Source organism: Vollenhovia emeryi, unplaced genomic scaffold (assembly GCF_000949405.1).
Source record: "Vollenhovia emeryi isolate VEMERY1.0 unplaced genomic scaffold, V.emery_V1.0 DF939157.1, whole genome shotgun sequence".
In the NCBI taxonomy this organism is placed as follows: Eukaryota; Metazoa; Arthropoda; class Insecta; order Hymenoptera; family Formicidae; genus Vollenhovia; species Vollenhovia emeryi.
In genome coordinates, this window is record NW_011967209.1 from 1254170 (window position 1) to 1271069 (window position 16900).

A 16900-nucleotide genomic window follows, 5' to 3' on the forward strand; every position below is an offset into this window, starting at 1 on the left:
CAAACTACCGCTCATTGTCAGTTAAATTTAGAAATGGATCTATGTATAATAAAATTTGCTTTCGTTTCTGCAGATAAATTTTACTTTTCCAAAAATCAATTTCCCTTTCACGAGCGTATTTCCACCTTAAATTTAGTTGCGTCCTGCGAAGTGAAAAAGAAAGCGCGCAGTTGACCGGAACATTGGCATATCGACTTATCAGGAACTTGCTGATAAGACACTCATAAATTTACGTGCCTTTGTATTCGCCCCTGAATTGGCCTTTCTTTACTATTACGAATTAATATCACGGAATCTCTTTAACTTTCTCCGTGCAATTTGTTCACGTTGATTAAAGCTTAAATTTATCTCGCCGCCGGAAACTCCCGTATCGCTTTTGCCCTGCGGAAAGTACTTCGATTACGTCGATGTCTTATACGAGCGTCCTTTACGGGACACGTGAGCCTGGGCTAACACGAAACAGCGATATTACGATGCCCGGCGCTATCTTCCAAGCATAAAGTAGTGCTTAACAACTGCGTTACGTGCTTTACGTTGTCATTTCGTGCCGATCGTGTTCATGGTAAAACGCTGCTGGAAAACGCGCACGCATATACGTACATATGTATATGCGCGCCAGCTGTATACGTGCACGCCTACAAAACAGCTCGTACATGATTTTAAGTCCGCCGTTAAATGAAAAGTTCGATATGCACCACCGTCCGCTTTTTCAAAGTTTTGCGCCGCAATCGGTTCATTCGAACCACAACGCTCTCTTGTGGCTCGTAGTTCCAGATTGTTACAAAAAAAATTCTTTCTGCAGTTACGAAAAAACCGCTATTCATTTAATTTCTATGCGTTTCGCGTTGTTCGGTCACCATCGATCGTTCATCGTTACCCGTGCAGTGTGCGCTGTAAAATTCGTGACCGCTGCAATTCCACACGTTATCCGCGTTAAGATCAGGTAAATAAATCAAATCATTTAACGACAAATCCGCAACGTAAAGATAGCTAGAAATATGCGACTTACAAAGAGATAAATAATTTGTTTCTTTAAAATATATACGTGTATATAAATAAATAATATTACTTAGAAATTTATATGTATTACGTTTACATTTGACCTCTCTTTAAAAAATCTTTTTTGTACAAAAGTAAACGCATAAGAATATTAATTATATTATTGCTATTTACAGAAACGTCATAATTATGGAAAATGCTAATGGAGAAACTATCAGACAAAGTAAGTTTCAATTAATCAATTTCCCGTTAATTTTTCTACCTATTGAGAGCGTACTCATAAGTCTACATTATAAACAGGGAAAAGGGAGCCAGAAAATGACGTAACTGAATTATCAAGCGATACCGAAGAGCAAGAGAAGAAGAAAGAACCGATGAAGAAAAATTTCAAATATTACTTTAATAGATTTAGATACTACCATTATTATTGTGTCGAGAAAATTGAATCCTTCATCACAGTGATATGCATGTGGATTATTAAAATTCAGTTTTACTTTATGGGTTACAGAATTAATGGTCTTCCCTCAATTTATGAAATTGAGGAAAAGTGTTTAAATGACGCTTGATATAAGCGCTTCTAAATAATTGTGTAACTCCGATTATACAATGCTTTATGTGGGTGCAATCTAATTAAATATAAAGATAAAACTGAAGAAGAATACAAGGGAACCTAATCGCATTATCCTAATCGAATCGTTGAATGAATAAAGAATAGCCCTGATTCCAATTTTTCTCGTCTCATTTGAATGTCTCCGACTCGAATTCAAAACTTCCACGCTTCAAATATGTTCGACTGTATTTCTGCTGCAGAACTTGAAATATTCACGAGCCGATTGTAAAAGATGCAGTCCAATCTCCGCGAGGTGCTACACGTAATGGAAACCCCTTTGAAAAATTCCTCAGTCTGTTGTTATCCGATAAAAGTTGCCTTGCACGGTCACTCATTCGAACATTTTAAATGTTACTTACGAATCTCACGTAGCGCACCATTACTTTTTTTCCAGCCCTACTTTGTCTCGAAGGAGCATGAATACTCCAGCGACCAAACTTTTCTTTCCCGTTCAAGCTACACGCGAGTAAATTTTTTAATTCATTTCCACATTTTACTGCACGTGTACTGACGTTACAAAACTTCTCCTAATACCCTTTCGTGTTGCATTCAGATTGAAATCATTAGTGCAGCATTTTGTAATAATTTATTTTTTACCTCATCCAAGTAGAAATGTGTAAGAAAAGACCCTATAACAAGCTACAACCGGTATTCAGGGAGAAAGACAGAGAGGGAGAGAGGGAGAACAACACTTTTGAGAATTAAATAATTCGTTAAAATAAGTCAATGTAGTAGAGTAATAATCAAATCGCTAAATCGTATAATAAAATAAGGAAACAAAAGTTTAATCCTACTGTTCGCGCTACATAGGATGCGATGCAAATGTGTGTGTTCGAATAGACAGGGCAAAAAGAACCGACAGGTTTAGGTTTCCATTAAAGTTTCCGTACGCTTGCTTTTGTAATCGTGTTTACTAGATAAGTGCGTTTGAATTTATATTACGAGGAAGCGAAGTCCTTAGTAAGCTCGCAGGGGATTAAATAAAGTCTCTTACTACTACTATTACGATAAAGGATATTTATAATCTTATATTGTATTTCAAGTCGTCTTAAGTATGATTTTAAGATGCTATACGGGAGGATTCATATTTGAGACTTAAGACTTATGTCACGACTATGAGTCTATATAGCATTTAAGATGATCTTGAATACAATATTGTACTATGAATATCGCCTTATGACAGACCAGCATTGTAATCTGGGATAAATGATAGTCGCAGCCTCTACGTAGAAAGGATACGTCAAGACCGGATGGAGGCTAGCATGCAACAAAACGAATTCCTCTCGCGGAGGCTGGGTCCACAAAATCGTATCTACCGTAGACATATGTATTTTATGCCGAGCGTTATGGCCTCGTGGTTGATACTTGCATTATATCGTACATAGGGATATCTTCCATATAGTAAATGCAACAACAGCAAGCGACCCATTTCCCCTTCGGGAAACATTCGGGAAGAAACAAAATGTGAAACCATATATTCTTCACGGATGATTTTCGTTTAAAACGTTCAATTATCGAGCGCGTGGCGAATACAGGTCTCCCCATTTATGTGTTCCATTAAATCTCTCATCATTTTGCAACATAACGTCAGATTACATTTCGCAAATTGTTTTACCGGTTTGCCTTGATTAAATTTAAAAAAAATTGCAAAACAAGGTAATAACATTGATTAACAACCAACGGAATACGCATATGAAAATCATTAAACGATATTAAACAACACGTTAATTGCATATTATATTTATATACTAAGTAGCGGTGACATGTAAATTGGATTATTGCGTACGTTTACATGTATTAACCCTGATATATGCAATAATAGATAAATTATGAGTGACAAAACAATGAGACGCTTAATTAATATCTCGGACGCTTTTATATGCATAGATGGAGTTATTATTTGATCTGAGTTTATTGAAATATTAATTGTATAAATTGTGGAATATTATAAGTTATCCTTTACTTGTTTGTTAGACAAGATAATAAATTCAAATTAGTAAATATCAGAAAATAAACCAGCGGTCTGTACGAACCGGACAGAATGTTAAATGAAGTTTGCGAAATTGTGTATCTCGCCATATCATTCGCTAATTGTAACGCCTTTACATCTCTACTGAAGCGTGCGCGATAAAAGTTTTATCGTCGTATTCTTCAACTTTTCGCATTATAACTTTGTTCATAAAAATATGTTTTTCTCGTATAAATTCAAAATGAAGCTCATGTAAATATCAAAAGTATCAATTTTTACGTTTTTAAATAACATTATTACAATACACGCGGATCAATCTCTGGTGTAATGCAAATATACGTTTTTACCAGAAACCTCTCGACAACTGATCCGTAAGATGCGCAATTTATACCGTGCAACATATGAATATGATATTGGAACAGCGCAAATCAAATGTACAAGTATTTCTGTCGGTTTACGCGTTTCACGGCTTTGATGCATACATGCGCGCAAAAATTTAAACGCACCCACGTCTCCTGCAGCCGTCAGCATTGCCGGTACACCCTCCCCACCCCCGACATGATAATTTATCAGGATCATTCCGGTGGTCGCAGAACGCGAGCGTGAACAGGACACCCGGCGGATTTATGATAACGATAACATTGAATAATTCGTGGCAACGATTGATCGCATGGTCACGACGAGATGCACAACCGATGCGACGTTTCAGTAAAATTGCGCGGGCGTAGGAATTAACGTACGACGATGTAATAAACAGAAAATTTTATTAACCGATGATTCAATCGAGAAATTACGCGATTTTAAGTTAAATGCTTCAATTTATTGTACTGAAAAAGTAACAGCTATGAATTCTGATATATAAGAATCAAGATGTAGGAATGAGAAAAAAGGGGTAGATTTGATGAAAAAAATCATCACATTCTTGCTCATCATTCAAGTATTTCGAAAAATACATTTCATTAGCTTTGGATTTGCTTATTGAGAAAAATAACGCGTCTATTCGTTTGGACGGCGTAAGGTAATTGAGGAAAGAAGAGCTCTCAACGTTTTCAAAGGTCGTTATTACGATTCATAGACATTAAGGTTACAAACGACACGTCAGCTCTCGCGGCTCGATTTCCACGTATATAACGGCGGCATATATCATGCGAAAGCTCGCCTCTACGTGGGTGGAGACGCGGGAGTAACTTCCGAAAGGCCGATAATCTTTGCCTTAATTGAATGGCGAGGGGAGAAACAATGATTCAAACGTTTGCGACGCACCCCATTTCACACTTTTCAGAAACTATCCGGAAGATAACAGGGGGGAAAAAGTGAAGAAAGAGCGGGGAAAGTTAGGACGTCTCCACAAACACGGTAGGGAAACAAGATAAGGTGAAAAAAGAAGAAAGAGCAGGGGGAGGAAAAAAAGCGAGCGAGAGAGACTGCTGTGAATTCCGCGACACTGCGTCACGACGATCTGCACTTGTACTGCCAGTAATTACGCGTCACCAAACGTGGCAATGTTTTGCATTTTATCTGAACTGCCAGCCGCTATCTCGCGACTGTTAACCGCTGTGTTACATTCCGCAAACAGTAGTCGTACGTCTCGTCGAAATCGAGAGATCCCCGAAGCAATCAGCCGCACGATTTGCTGCCATCCTGATTACGTTCGAAGGACAAATGGTCTATATACCGTGTATAATCGACATACTGTCTATATACTATTACAACAATCTACGAACGATGTACATATTGTGTCAAAATGGAGTTTGCACTTGATAACTTAATTACCTAGAATAACAAAACTATATTGAAGACAAGTGTTTTATCTACATACAATTGGTTTTTTTTTAAGTTCACACTTATATTGTCACGAAATCTCTACTTTCTTTCGCGATACGTACGTCGTGACACGAGACGTGATCGTACGTTATTAAATCACGTAAATTTACAATATTTGTGCAAAAAAACTGTGACTAAACTACCTTTAAGATTCATCAAACCAAGTCGAAAATTGGGTCGCGCCTACCCCAAGATACGGCACGATAGAATCGGTAGAAGAAAGGGAGGTCAGGAGTTCACGAACGGGGCGGCAAAGGCGGTCGAAAGAAGAACGACGGGACCGGGGCCACTTAAGAGCGAAAATTTTCGTCTAAAGTCGACGAATAAATAATTCCCGAACGAGGCATTTCCGTGGAGCAAGGACCCACCTTTCCCTGGTATGAGCCTAGCCACCTCTCCGTCCTCCTTTCGAATTGTGTAGGATGCAGGGGCGACTTTCCCCCCCCCCCCTTCCTGTGGGACAGTCGCCCTTATCACCCATTGATTTACATCTCCAGTTGTTCCTGCGGGAATCCGCCTACCTGTCGCACTCTTCCTCCCGCTGCCCTGTTTTTCCTCGGCGATGCGCCGCACCGTGCGTCGCGCCGTCTGATTCCCAGTTTTATTTTCTCCTTCGCCAGCCCCAGAGGTACCCTCACCCTCGTTTCCACGAAAAGCCGTCCAGGATTTCCCGGATACAGAGAGTTCGCGGTGCACTTTATTATCACGTTAGACGGGAATAAATTAAGCAAACGATGCGCGCGCGCCTGCGATCCTGGCGTCCGTACAAGATATTTTGCTTGTTTTTGTGACGTCGTACGTAAATCGCGCCAATATGCTAAATCGAGGCAAAAATAGTAACAAAATAGCCGAAGGCTAGAAATATAGGTACACTATATCGCAAAATACTGTAAAAGGAAACAATTGTAGTCACAAACACGCAGCGGCGATATTGAATTATCCACATTTCTCCTATTTTCGCAGGGATTACACTCGATCTTCGTCCACCTAATCCGCGCTTTCCTTTACGTTTCCAATCGCCACGTACTGTTCGTGTCTGCGACAGCGGGACAATGAAAACAAAATATATCCTAACGCGACAAAGTTTAGAGCGATACGGACAATCAGTTGTCAATATACGACATCCTTTCAACGAACGTGATTTAACGTTAAAAATTTTCATCGATACGTTACGGACGTTAGGAATTCGAAATGAGAGGATCTTAAGAAAATGAGTTTCATTAAAGAAATGCTGCATTAAGAAATTGCTCTAACCGCAGAATTCTAAACCCGGTGTGGGAAAACGTAGGGTGAGTATCTCATTTAGGATAATTAATACTTCTTACACGATGAGGCGGAACGACCTTCCATTATCACGTAATGATAAAGCATCACAATTTTTCAGACAAAATAGTATCTTTGTTATGTATCATTTACGTAGCATTTAGTAATATCGATGGAGGAAAGTCCCCTATTATGGGATAAGCTCCTAATATGAGATAGCTAGGTTTTGGCTAAATTAATAGGCATCATCTATTAGAAACATGATTAGTCATGTTTTGTCAGTGCTCAAGATAGGTTCACGTAATATTTTAGGATTATAATGACCATCCTCACAACACCACTAAATACACGTGATCCTATGCACGATTAATACAGTTACACTTGCTTGAAAAGGACCAAAACCCATGGTCGAAACGTAGCGATACGAAATTATTAAAATTGCCAGATATGGTCAACCAAATTATATGTTTTTAATTTTTGCTGGCGACCCTGAAGAGTTTCTGATTAGATCATCTATTAGTTTATTGCCCTTGGAGCGAAATCTGCTTAGTGGAAAATTCACTGATACGTCGTGTAATCGTTGTGAATAAAGATTTGTGATTAAATTTCAATGTTGGAAACCCGCTATCTCATATTATAAGCCTATCGCATAATAAAGGCCTTTCCTCTAATAATTATAATCGAACGACAGTGATAAAATATCGAGTATTTAACTAGATTTGTTTTATTATACAAAATCAAAGTATTTTTAATAATAAAAATATAATTTAGTAAGTGTAAAATCCAGAAAAATATTAGTAAATAAAATAATTATTAATTTAAATAAAAATTATTAGGTAATTTTACTTTTATTAACCACTTTAAAAAATAAACTGTATGTAGAACAATCGCGACTGCGTTTCTCTCTTTTTACCCTCGTATTAAAAATTTAAATAATTACACAATTTTATATGATATCCATGTTTATATATTTATATGAACGTTATTGCCACCAGCTTTTTAATACAAATTAAAATTAAACTTGTTTTACACGTTTCATAAATTTTACAAAATTATTACACCACTCTAAATTATGCATGTAACATGTACATGTAATAATTTTTATAATAATTTTGTATATATCATTAAATAATAATTAATATTTTCGTAACGAAAAAGTTTAATGTTTTAGTTTATAGATAAGACTCGGTATAAATAAATCCATAATGTTATTATTATTGTTATATGTGTATATGTCGATAAGAAAAAATATACCGTGATATATTATATCCTTATCTATTGTAGATAAACAAAGAGGGACATCAATATTGATCTACGGAAAATAACTTTAGACCTTGTCTTTTACTATATTCAATATTCTAGACATATGACAAATTGAGGGCGGCAAAGCGGCGAGTATGTGTAATGGAGATGAGACAAGGCGAGACATTCTGATATTACGATGACAGCGTAACGCTTCAACACTTTGAGTTGTATGAGTGATGAGTGATGTTCACAAGCTTTGCATTAAAGTACCTTCGATCGCACCATGCACGGTTTGATAAATGATGTACCGCGCTTTCTTAATCAATATACTAAGATAACTGACTCTACCATTTTAGAAAATAAGAGAAATAACCGAAATAGCTGACTCTCCTACTTTAGGAAATATTAATCGTCACTCGACAGTAGAAGTAGAATGGAAACTAATCGCTACTCGATTATAAAATGCCAATTAATATGGCTTTAAAATCTGTAGGATGTAATTTTTTATTCGTGAATTTATATTGTACCATATTAAGTTTTCTAGATTTATTATCGCAAATGTATAGAATAAATGCACAAGTAGAATGAAACGGAAGTAAATAGAATAGATTGTATTAATTATCCTCTATTATCGACATTACACTTTTGATTACTATTTCTTATTTGTCCGATCTTTTTATTCTTATATCATTTATATTCGCGAAACAGCTCTTCACAAAGAGAGTGCTGAGACTATTATTATTGCACAGAATTGCGTCAAAAATGCACGACCATTCGTCCGAGGAAGCCGGTACTCTTCCCCAGGTGATGCTTTTTATTTATCGTAGCCAAAATGCAGCGCGACAAATTGCATCAGTCTGCGACTTCAGAATGCAACGAGAGAAACGGTACTTTATCCTAATGCCGAGGCTACTTCGTTATTTCCGTTTACGGTCGCGCTCTTCCAGGTGGTCAACCAAATTCGATTTTCTCGTTGCCTTCGACATTTTAGTCGCACCCCCCCCCCCCCCGTGCTATTCGTTCCCATTTCTCGCGCTTTACCAACGACCTACCGCCATTGTACAATTACGAACGTCGCGTTGAAAAAGAAAAAAAAGAGAGGAGAGGAAATACAATACCGAGCCGCATTTAAAAAGGGCGACAAAGAGCATTTCAATTAAATTTTATTTCAATTGTTTGACGTTGCGTGTTGCGTCAAACGCGTCCACGGGAACATTCGCTCGTACGTCATTTTCCGCGAAATCGTATAACTTGATGCGCGAATACATTCTGGCGTGTGCATTTAATCTATTATCTACGCTCGTTTATATGTAATTGGAAAAAAAGCGACGCGAAGCTTGCTCCCCCCCCCTCTCTCTCTCTCTCTCTCTCTCTGTCTCTCTCTGCAGTACGGGCTCGCTATTTCAATGCGAGCATTATTGTTTATTTATATACCTCGTGCACAATAGCTGGCAGCTCGAACTACAATGGCATAATTATTTCCTATTATGAAAATCATATTTGCATTACTATTAGACATTACTAATTCAACGCGTAAAAATAGCGAGAGCAATTTATTAATAATTATGCCGCGAAGATACATTACCGTATTAACAATGCAACGAATCCCCCCCATCGAACGGAACAAAACGCTGAGGGCCACACTACGACGGCGGAGATATCGCGACAACAACGGCGTTATCCCGGGGTGAGAAAAGGCGCTGTTTCAGTTAATCTTTTCGGCAACACGTAAGAGTCGTAAACCTTTTCGGTATTAACTGTTTCCAGCGGCCGGGTCTTGTTATTGCTAAATTGCACACGTGTACGATCGTACACGTACGGATGTGAACGACCTACAGATCGCCGCTCGAGTGACCGGAGGAAAAGCAACGCCGGAGATACGCGGGAGACAAAGAGCAACGCCGCTGAGGATACACCCCGGGGCACGATCGTTTACCGATTCTCCTTGTGCCGCGCGCTCCCTGTCCCGGGGTCTGCTACCCTCCCCGGGAAGCCATTTTATTATTTAACGGAAGCACTACAAAATCCAAGTTTTTATATAATCGACCACCCGGCGGGTCGAATCTTCGCTCGATCGGGAACTGCATACGCGACTCGCAACGGAAACGAGCGCGTGAATTAATCAAATCCACGTTGCAGATTTTCTCGGCCTCTCGGCGTGCGGTCTATTCAAAATTGATCTCCGCGCTTTACGGGATAGGGAGTCGCGCGACGAGTATACGCGAATCTTCTTTCGGAATTTACCCCGAAAATCAAGTGGAAGGCATCTTCAGGAGCTTTACGAGGGTGTTTTTTGCAGTGTTACCACACTTTTTACTAGCAATTGTACTTAGTATGCATTTTACTAGTGAAAAGTATGGTAAAATTTCACGAAACTCTCGTATAAATGCTTCGAAATGCCGTGTTGTCCGACGATTACATGATTTTCAGGATAAGCTTGAAGAGGAAATTCTCTCCGTGTACACGTGCAGGCATTTCGGATGCACGTTGTGGACTTTGTTCGATTAAAAATCACGACAGAGGTCGAAACTATCAATTTTACCCAGATCAAACATTTGTTATTATTACTTTCCCGTAGCGCGCGAGTTGGGGTAGCATATTTTATTTGTAACCATAATGAAACGCCGGCAACAAATAGCTATTCGCCGCGGTATTTGGCTCCACAGGATTTAAGTGGAAACAACGAAAACGGTGAATTCTTAATGTTGCTTACAACAGAAATTAATACCTCGGCGTAATTCCGCTTGCACTTAATGAATCATGTTGAAAAGCCGCGAGTACGGGCTTTGTAGAATCGCGGCGCGCGGCGCGGTGGCGCCGGCACAAAAGACGAAGAAGTCGAGGGAGGGTGGTCGGCGGTAAAATATTTATTACTCGGGCGCGTATAGGCGCTTCATGCTGCAGAAGTTGTTCAAAGTTCCTCGAGTGAGCTATCATGCAAGATACAACCCCGCATGATAATACCGAAAAGAAAATGGGGATGAGAACGGGAGGGCAGGCGTCGTATTCGATCGCGGATGATGCGCCGTCCCTTCCTATCGCGCCCTGCGCTTCCGCCTCGTTGTTGTTTCAGCCTCGTAACTTCGGAATTACTTATACATACAATCTGCAATCTTCGCGAGAGATCTGTCGCTACAATCGGAACAGAAGTCCGTTTCGCAGCGAAGAGAGAAAGAGAGAGAGAGAGAGAGAGAGAGAGAGAGAGAGAGAGAGAGAGGCGCAACGGGAGATAAAACGTGAGTTACAACTTTTTAACGCGTAGGCGCCTCGCGTAAAATTCAGTTACGACCGTGGCTGCGTCCAAGTTTCTCGCAGCGATCGTTGCTTTCTTTCTTTCATTTTTTTTTTTACGCCTCCCTTCATAATTGTTGCGCACTTTAATGTCGCCTCCTCGCGATCTTTATTACAATCGCTCGTGGCACGTTTCAAGTGGCGTTCCCGAATGCCATTCCCCATCGGCCGGATGCACAAGGTATCCCACGGGGCCGTCAAGTGTTCCGTTAAAATAGATTGCAATTTTAACTCGCTTACAATTCCAATTGTTGAGCAACGACACTTCGCGCGACACCGATACTTTCATATTTCTAATTAATCGCCCGGGCTAAAATATTACGGCAGAATTCGCGGGGGCTGCCCCGCGTACGTACGGGGCGCGATGCAAAATCTGCTCTGTCCCCCCCCTCCCCCGNGNGCCCCCTCCCCTCCCTCCCACCCCCCGCCGCCGCCCCCTGCAGGTTATTGTTTAATCGCCACCGTCATTTATCACCGCGCATTTGTCCGAATGGCAAAAAGTTGAAAGGACCCGCCTGCCGGCGCGACGGGATTCCCGAATTTGGCGTAATTTTCGGATCGTTAACCAAGCGAGAGGCCGAAAATAAAATACTGTTCCCGCTGCCCGGCCGGCAGGAAATGCGTCGGGAATAATTAAGCGTCCATCAAACCGGCGGTCGCGTGCGCCGAATGCGGCGGTGAATCCTTACAAATAAATACATAATTACGCGGGCGAGCGTGATAAATGGATTTACTCACCGATCCGTGTCGGCGCATCGACGATCCCTTCCCGCCGGCTGCCGGCCCGCTCCGCGGCTCCATCGGTGTCAAACGCCGCGACGCGAGGCGTCTGCGCGCCGTATCAATTTTCGTCCAGGGCTCGCTGCACGCGGAACGTCCGGAAATAAAAAAAGAAACACACGCGGGGGCTAATCGCGGGTTACCCGATATTCCGCTCGACGCTCGCGCGCGCGCGCGCCTCGAACCGGCAGTGTGCGGCGGCGGACGAATGGCGGGCGCCGCCGCCGGCGGCGCCGGCGAGTCGAGGACGCCGGGCCGAAGCGAGCCGTGGCGCGAATCGACGCGAAACGAATCGCGCAAACGCGCACCGCGACTCTCGGAGTGCTACGTCCGTAACGGCGAACGCGTTCGAATTGCCACGCGCGCACTCGGCACGACGCACCGGTCGACCGGCACGCGCTTCCATTCCCGGAACGCTATTGATACGCGCTATCGATCACGCGCGCGACGCATCTCGGGCGGCGTGACGCGCCGCAGGACCCGGCGAGGCGAAAGGACGCGTCTCGCGGTTGGCATCGCGATCGCGGTCGACACGCCCGACGCTTCTCACCTTCCGAGCCGGCCGCCGCTTCCTCGATCACTCGTCCGCCGGATAATATATGCGACAAGGCGCGAGAGACACGGACGGACACTCGAGCTCGTCCGACTCGTCCGAGCGCGACGCGCCGCAGCGTGAACTGAGCCGCGGTGGCGCGGCGATCGCATCTGCGCACGCGCGCCGCAACGGTCTCGCGCGCGTTCAAAATTTCGCCGGGCGACCAGCTCGTGCGGTCACGACAATCCCGTGTTCGCGCGGGGATGAGACAAAGAGACTCGCGAGAAATATTCGAGGACTCGAGGAAGAAGCGTACGAGACACGCAATTTCGTTAACAGCCACGAGATCTTCTCCGAGCATTTGCTTGAACTAGGGAACGAGTCGTCCTCCTCCCGCAAATATATATATATAAAATAAGGGATTTCTCTCGATATTTCATCCGCGAACTTTTCTTTCTCTCACCCTTTGCTTACTGTCTCCGCGGATGGCCCCTTTATTTCGCCGTTCTCTTTCCTCGCCGTTACGCAGTCGCGAAGTTAGACGAAACTCGTTATCGGATAGAACGGGCGATTACCGCCTCGTCTCGAGTTGGCGCTCGACTTTTAACGCGATTATACGTCGCTGAAAGGCTAAATTGCACGGTGCAACGAGAGTTAACGCCCGCGAAAACTGCAAGTTCGAGCGATGCGCCCCGGGGAGGAGCGGTGAAAAATAACCGACAAAGCGGCGCGAATCGCGGAAAAAGAGTGTCGCGTTTCCCTTATAGCTTTACGCGCGCGCGCGCGCGCGCGGTCACGATGGAGTTTTGCGTCGAGTGAAAATTACGGAGCTACGCCAGTCCACTGACGTTTAAATAAAGAACAATATATCGCTATAGTCCAGATTCTTTCGCAGACAAATAACATTTCAATATAACACGCACTTAATACCAATGCCAGAAATACACCCCTCAAGACATTCGAGAAACAAAGTATAGAGAGGGGGAGAGAAGCCTGCAAATAAGGAACATAGTGAGGCTAATACGAGGCAAACGTTCCGAAAAATCCCTCGTGTTTCATAAAACTGTTCTCGCGGATCCGCGTGCTTTATACGGCTCCGTGCCGCAAATAGACCGAAGAAAAGCCAAAGACAGAAACGAGAGAGGTAAACGGAAGCCCGATAGGTCAAGCCAATCGCTCACCTGCTCAACCAATCGCACACCTGTACTTCGCCCTCCACGAAGCTAAACCAATCGGGCACCCGTACGTCTCGTTGTTTGGTCAGTTTACGAGGTCCCGCGCTCCACGGATATCGATTACCGATTGCCTCGGCGGCTATCGCTTCCTCCTAATACTGAAAAATGGACCAAAGCCTTTGCGCGAGATCGCCTGCGAAGAAGAGCGAGCGCGAGGCGCGGCTATCGCCGTGGAATTCTCTCGACGCGCCCGACGAGATCCGATGGAGGACCTCGGAAAGAATGCTCAAAGTTTCCGCCCGCTTCCGGTCCGCCGGCTTTCGCTGATGGCTGCAATTAGACCCCCTGGCCATCCTTTTGTAGCACGCGCGTCACGCACACAACGTACCGCCCCGAGAAGATCGACCGCCGCCGGAGGAGAGTGGACCACGAGCGAGAATATCCTTTCTAATTGAAAGCAACCTTAAGTTTGGGAAAAATTTATCAATTCGAAGGACACACGCCTCTCACATCGAGAGTTTTCAGCGTAACATCGCGTCCTGAATAATAGGTACCTATAACGGGCGGAATTTCTATATTAATTACGCTTGAATATATTATCGGCACGTAATCGATCATTGTTAAAATTTTAATTGCTTCATATTAAAATTTCTCGAGAAATTTATTCCGTCTACAAATAATTATTTTTAATTAGAACGTAAATTACAAGTCACTTTTAATAAAGCTGCGGCGGCCCTAGCGAAATTAACTTCATATTTCGAAGATTATTTTTTTATGCGAGATACATTCGGGCGGTAGTTATAGCTGCGTCGCTCGTTTCTCGTCGATCGAATAAATTTCCGCGCTCCTCGTTCGTCAAATTAATTTTCTCGACTTTTCGGTAAGCCCAAGCGAAAGTGTACAGACCATCCGGATATTAAGAGACGATATAAATTTCAAGATTATACTGTTCGTAATTACACGTGTATTTCACTGACGGTGCTTCATAGCTCCGTCTACAAATCTCCTCTTTATGTTTCGTCCTCCCTCCCCGAATTGTTATAACAGATACCCTATTCCTATGCAGCGGTTCATTGTGAGGAATATATTGTCTTATCGAACACAGAGCAGTTACAAAGTCCTATGCCTCACGGTAGCTATTCCGCTGGAAGCAATTCCGTTTAAGATTCCACATAACAAAGGTCTGTTTATACTCGAAATATCATGATAAATTTTCGTCGAGCGATTCCCGGATCGCTATCGGTAAGGGCAAGGAAACGAGGCAGCTCTCGCGGCGAGTATAAGTAGCGCGTACAAAATTTAGTCGTAAATCTGTCGTAAAAATTACACGGCGGATTTTTACATGATCCTGTTATCGACTATAACTATAAACTATAAACAAAATGATCCCAGTATCACGTTGAATCATTCTCAGAGGTCCAGGCTCTCTCGGAATTATTCCGTAATAAGTAATTAATACGTCTTCCCGCACACAGCATATAATTGCCTTCCAATGTAACAATACTGTCGTCACGCACAGTTGTCACGTTACAGAAATCATCGCGTTGCCTTCGATGAGCAGTGCCGATTCTTGAACAATGTGCCGTCCATACGATGAATTCAACAAACAGCGAGTATTTGCATTATTCGTCGCGTTAACAAGTGACATAATGAGCTACTAATTACTAACGCGAGATTATATTTGAATACTATGTAAATATTAAATAAATTGACTGAAATATGCACCTGGTTTCGCAGAAAAACTTTTATCTTCGTCAAAAAAACATTTATTTAAGTCCAATATTCTAATTCTATGTATGTTGTGAGAAAAAGAAAGACCTAAACACTTTAATTATTACTTAAAAGTACAATGTGTTAACAATAAATTCTTGTATTTTTCGTGAAAAATAAGTTTTCTCTTATTTCTCGTCTGTTCTCGGATCTGATTCCAATTTGGAAATTTGGATATGATTGGTTCCGTTCTATTTGATCGATCTCAAAATTAGCCAATCGAGCGATTAATCACTCGAGTTCTTTAAATTTTTTAATTGGCAGTTCCGTGCTATATAGGTTCTGTTATCCTGTTAACAGCGTCGTCCTTTCCAGGACGAGCAATCCAATTGGTAGCTCTAATTACAGAGAAGCTTCAAAGTGGAGAGTATTACCCACGTTCCATCAGGAATCCGTCCACTGGCGCCTCTATGTGGACAAAATGTACACGGCGAACTATGTAGCCACGGATATTTCCGGAGGATAACACACGGTATCGAAGATTTCGTTCTATATTAAGTAATTATGATTGTTTAATTTTATTTTGCGCCATATGCATAAAATGTAATTGCACGAAAAAGCACTATGAAAAATTATAATTATAATTAGAATGATTTGCTTAAGAAGACATGAACAATGCAAGAGTGTCAAGTGCGTTTTTTATAGAAATAAACTGTTCTTCTTTCAATGAATTTTGACATTGTAGAATCAGAGAGAAGACTGAGGTCATGCCAACGATGTATTAAGTTCTGAAATCGTGCTGATTCGCAACGCCATCGCATCCATTTTATCATGGACGTAGGAACTACATAGCCACAGCCAGCTCTTTCGAGATGGTAAAACGTTATATTCGGTTTATAACCGGACTGCATTCACAATTGATAGATCGGTATCAATGTAGCCTGAATATGCGATTCGACCTTATTGTATCAGTGCTACATCCATAAATGACGAATCGGTATTAATTTATTCTGCAAATGACTGTTTAATTTATGTTCTATGTGTGCCAAACTTTACAATAAAATAATTTTCTCAGATATTTTTTTAGCGGAACATTATTTTTGCGAGAAATTCGCAGAGTGAACGGGACCAGATAAACTTTTTCCAGAGCAAATTAGAACAAATTCTTATACCAACGTTATTATATTTCCGTTAACGTATAGATAATGCTCCGATAAATACGTCGCAGTGAAACGCCCCCAGCAAACACCAAAGTAACACTCACAAATAGGTATGATATCGCCAGTAGTTTAAAACCAATGATATGTAATTTTTAAACGACCTACACTGGCCAATGTTTTTATTTAAAAAAAAACACTACAACGTTTCGGTCCCGGATTTGGACTTTTGCAATTTTCTTTTGCTCCTTTTCAAGTAATCTGTTCACACAATTAATGATCTTATATCGTTTGTTTGGGCAATATTTTGTTGTTTGTTGAATCGTTCAACTTGATCTTTTA

General features: G+C 41.8%; 1 protein-coding gene across 1 annotated transcript; it reads left to right on the top strand.

The window, feature by feature from the left end:
- The first annotated feature begins 528 nt into the window (after window positions 1-528).
- LOC105564950 lies at window positions 529-1726 on the top strand. Its single transcript, XM_012017741.1, has 3 exons — window positions 529-943; window positions 1176-1222; window positions 1300-1726. The coding sequence occupies exons 1-3, from the start codon at window positions 603-605 to the stop codon at window positions 1563-1565; spliced, it is 654 nt and encodes a 217-aa protein (XP_011873131.1). The 5' UTR covers window positions 529-602; the 3' UTR covers window positions 1566-1726.
- Window positions 1727-16900: the final 15174 nt, after the last annotated feature.

Excerpts from the sequence above, each read along its gene's own strand:
- LOC105564950 (XM_012017741.1), top strand. The coding sequence starts at position 603 with ATGTATATGCGCGCCAGCTGTATACGTGCACGCCTACAAAACAGCTCG. Across the intron at positions 944-1,175 it reads GTTATCCGCGTTAAGATCAG|AAACGTCATAATTATGGAAA; the intron begins GTAAATAAATCA and ends TGCTATTTACAG. Across the intron at positions 1,223-1,299 it reads TGGAGAAACTATCAGACAAA|GGAAAAGGGAGCCAGAAAAT; the intron begins GTAAGTTTCAAT and ends CATTATAAACAG.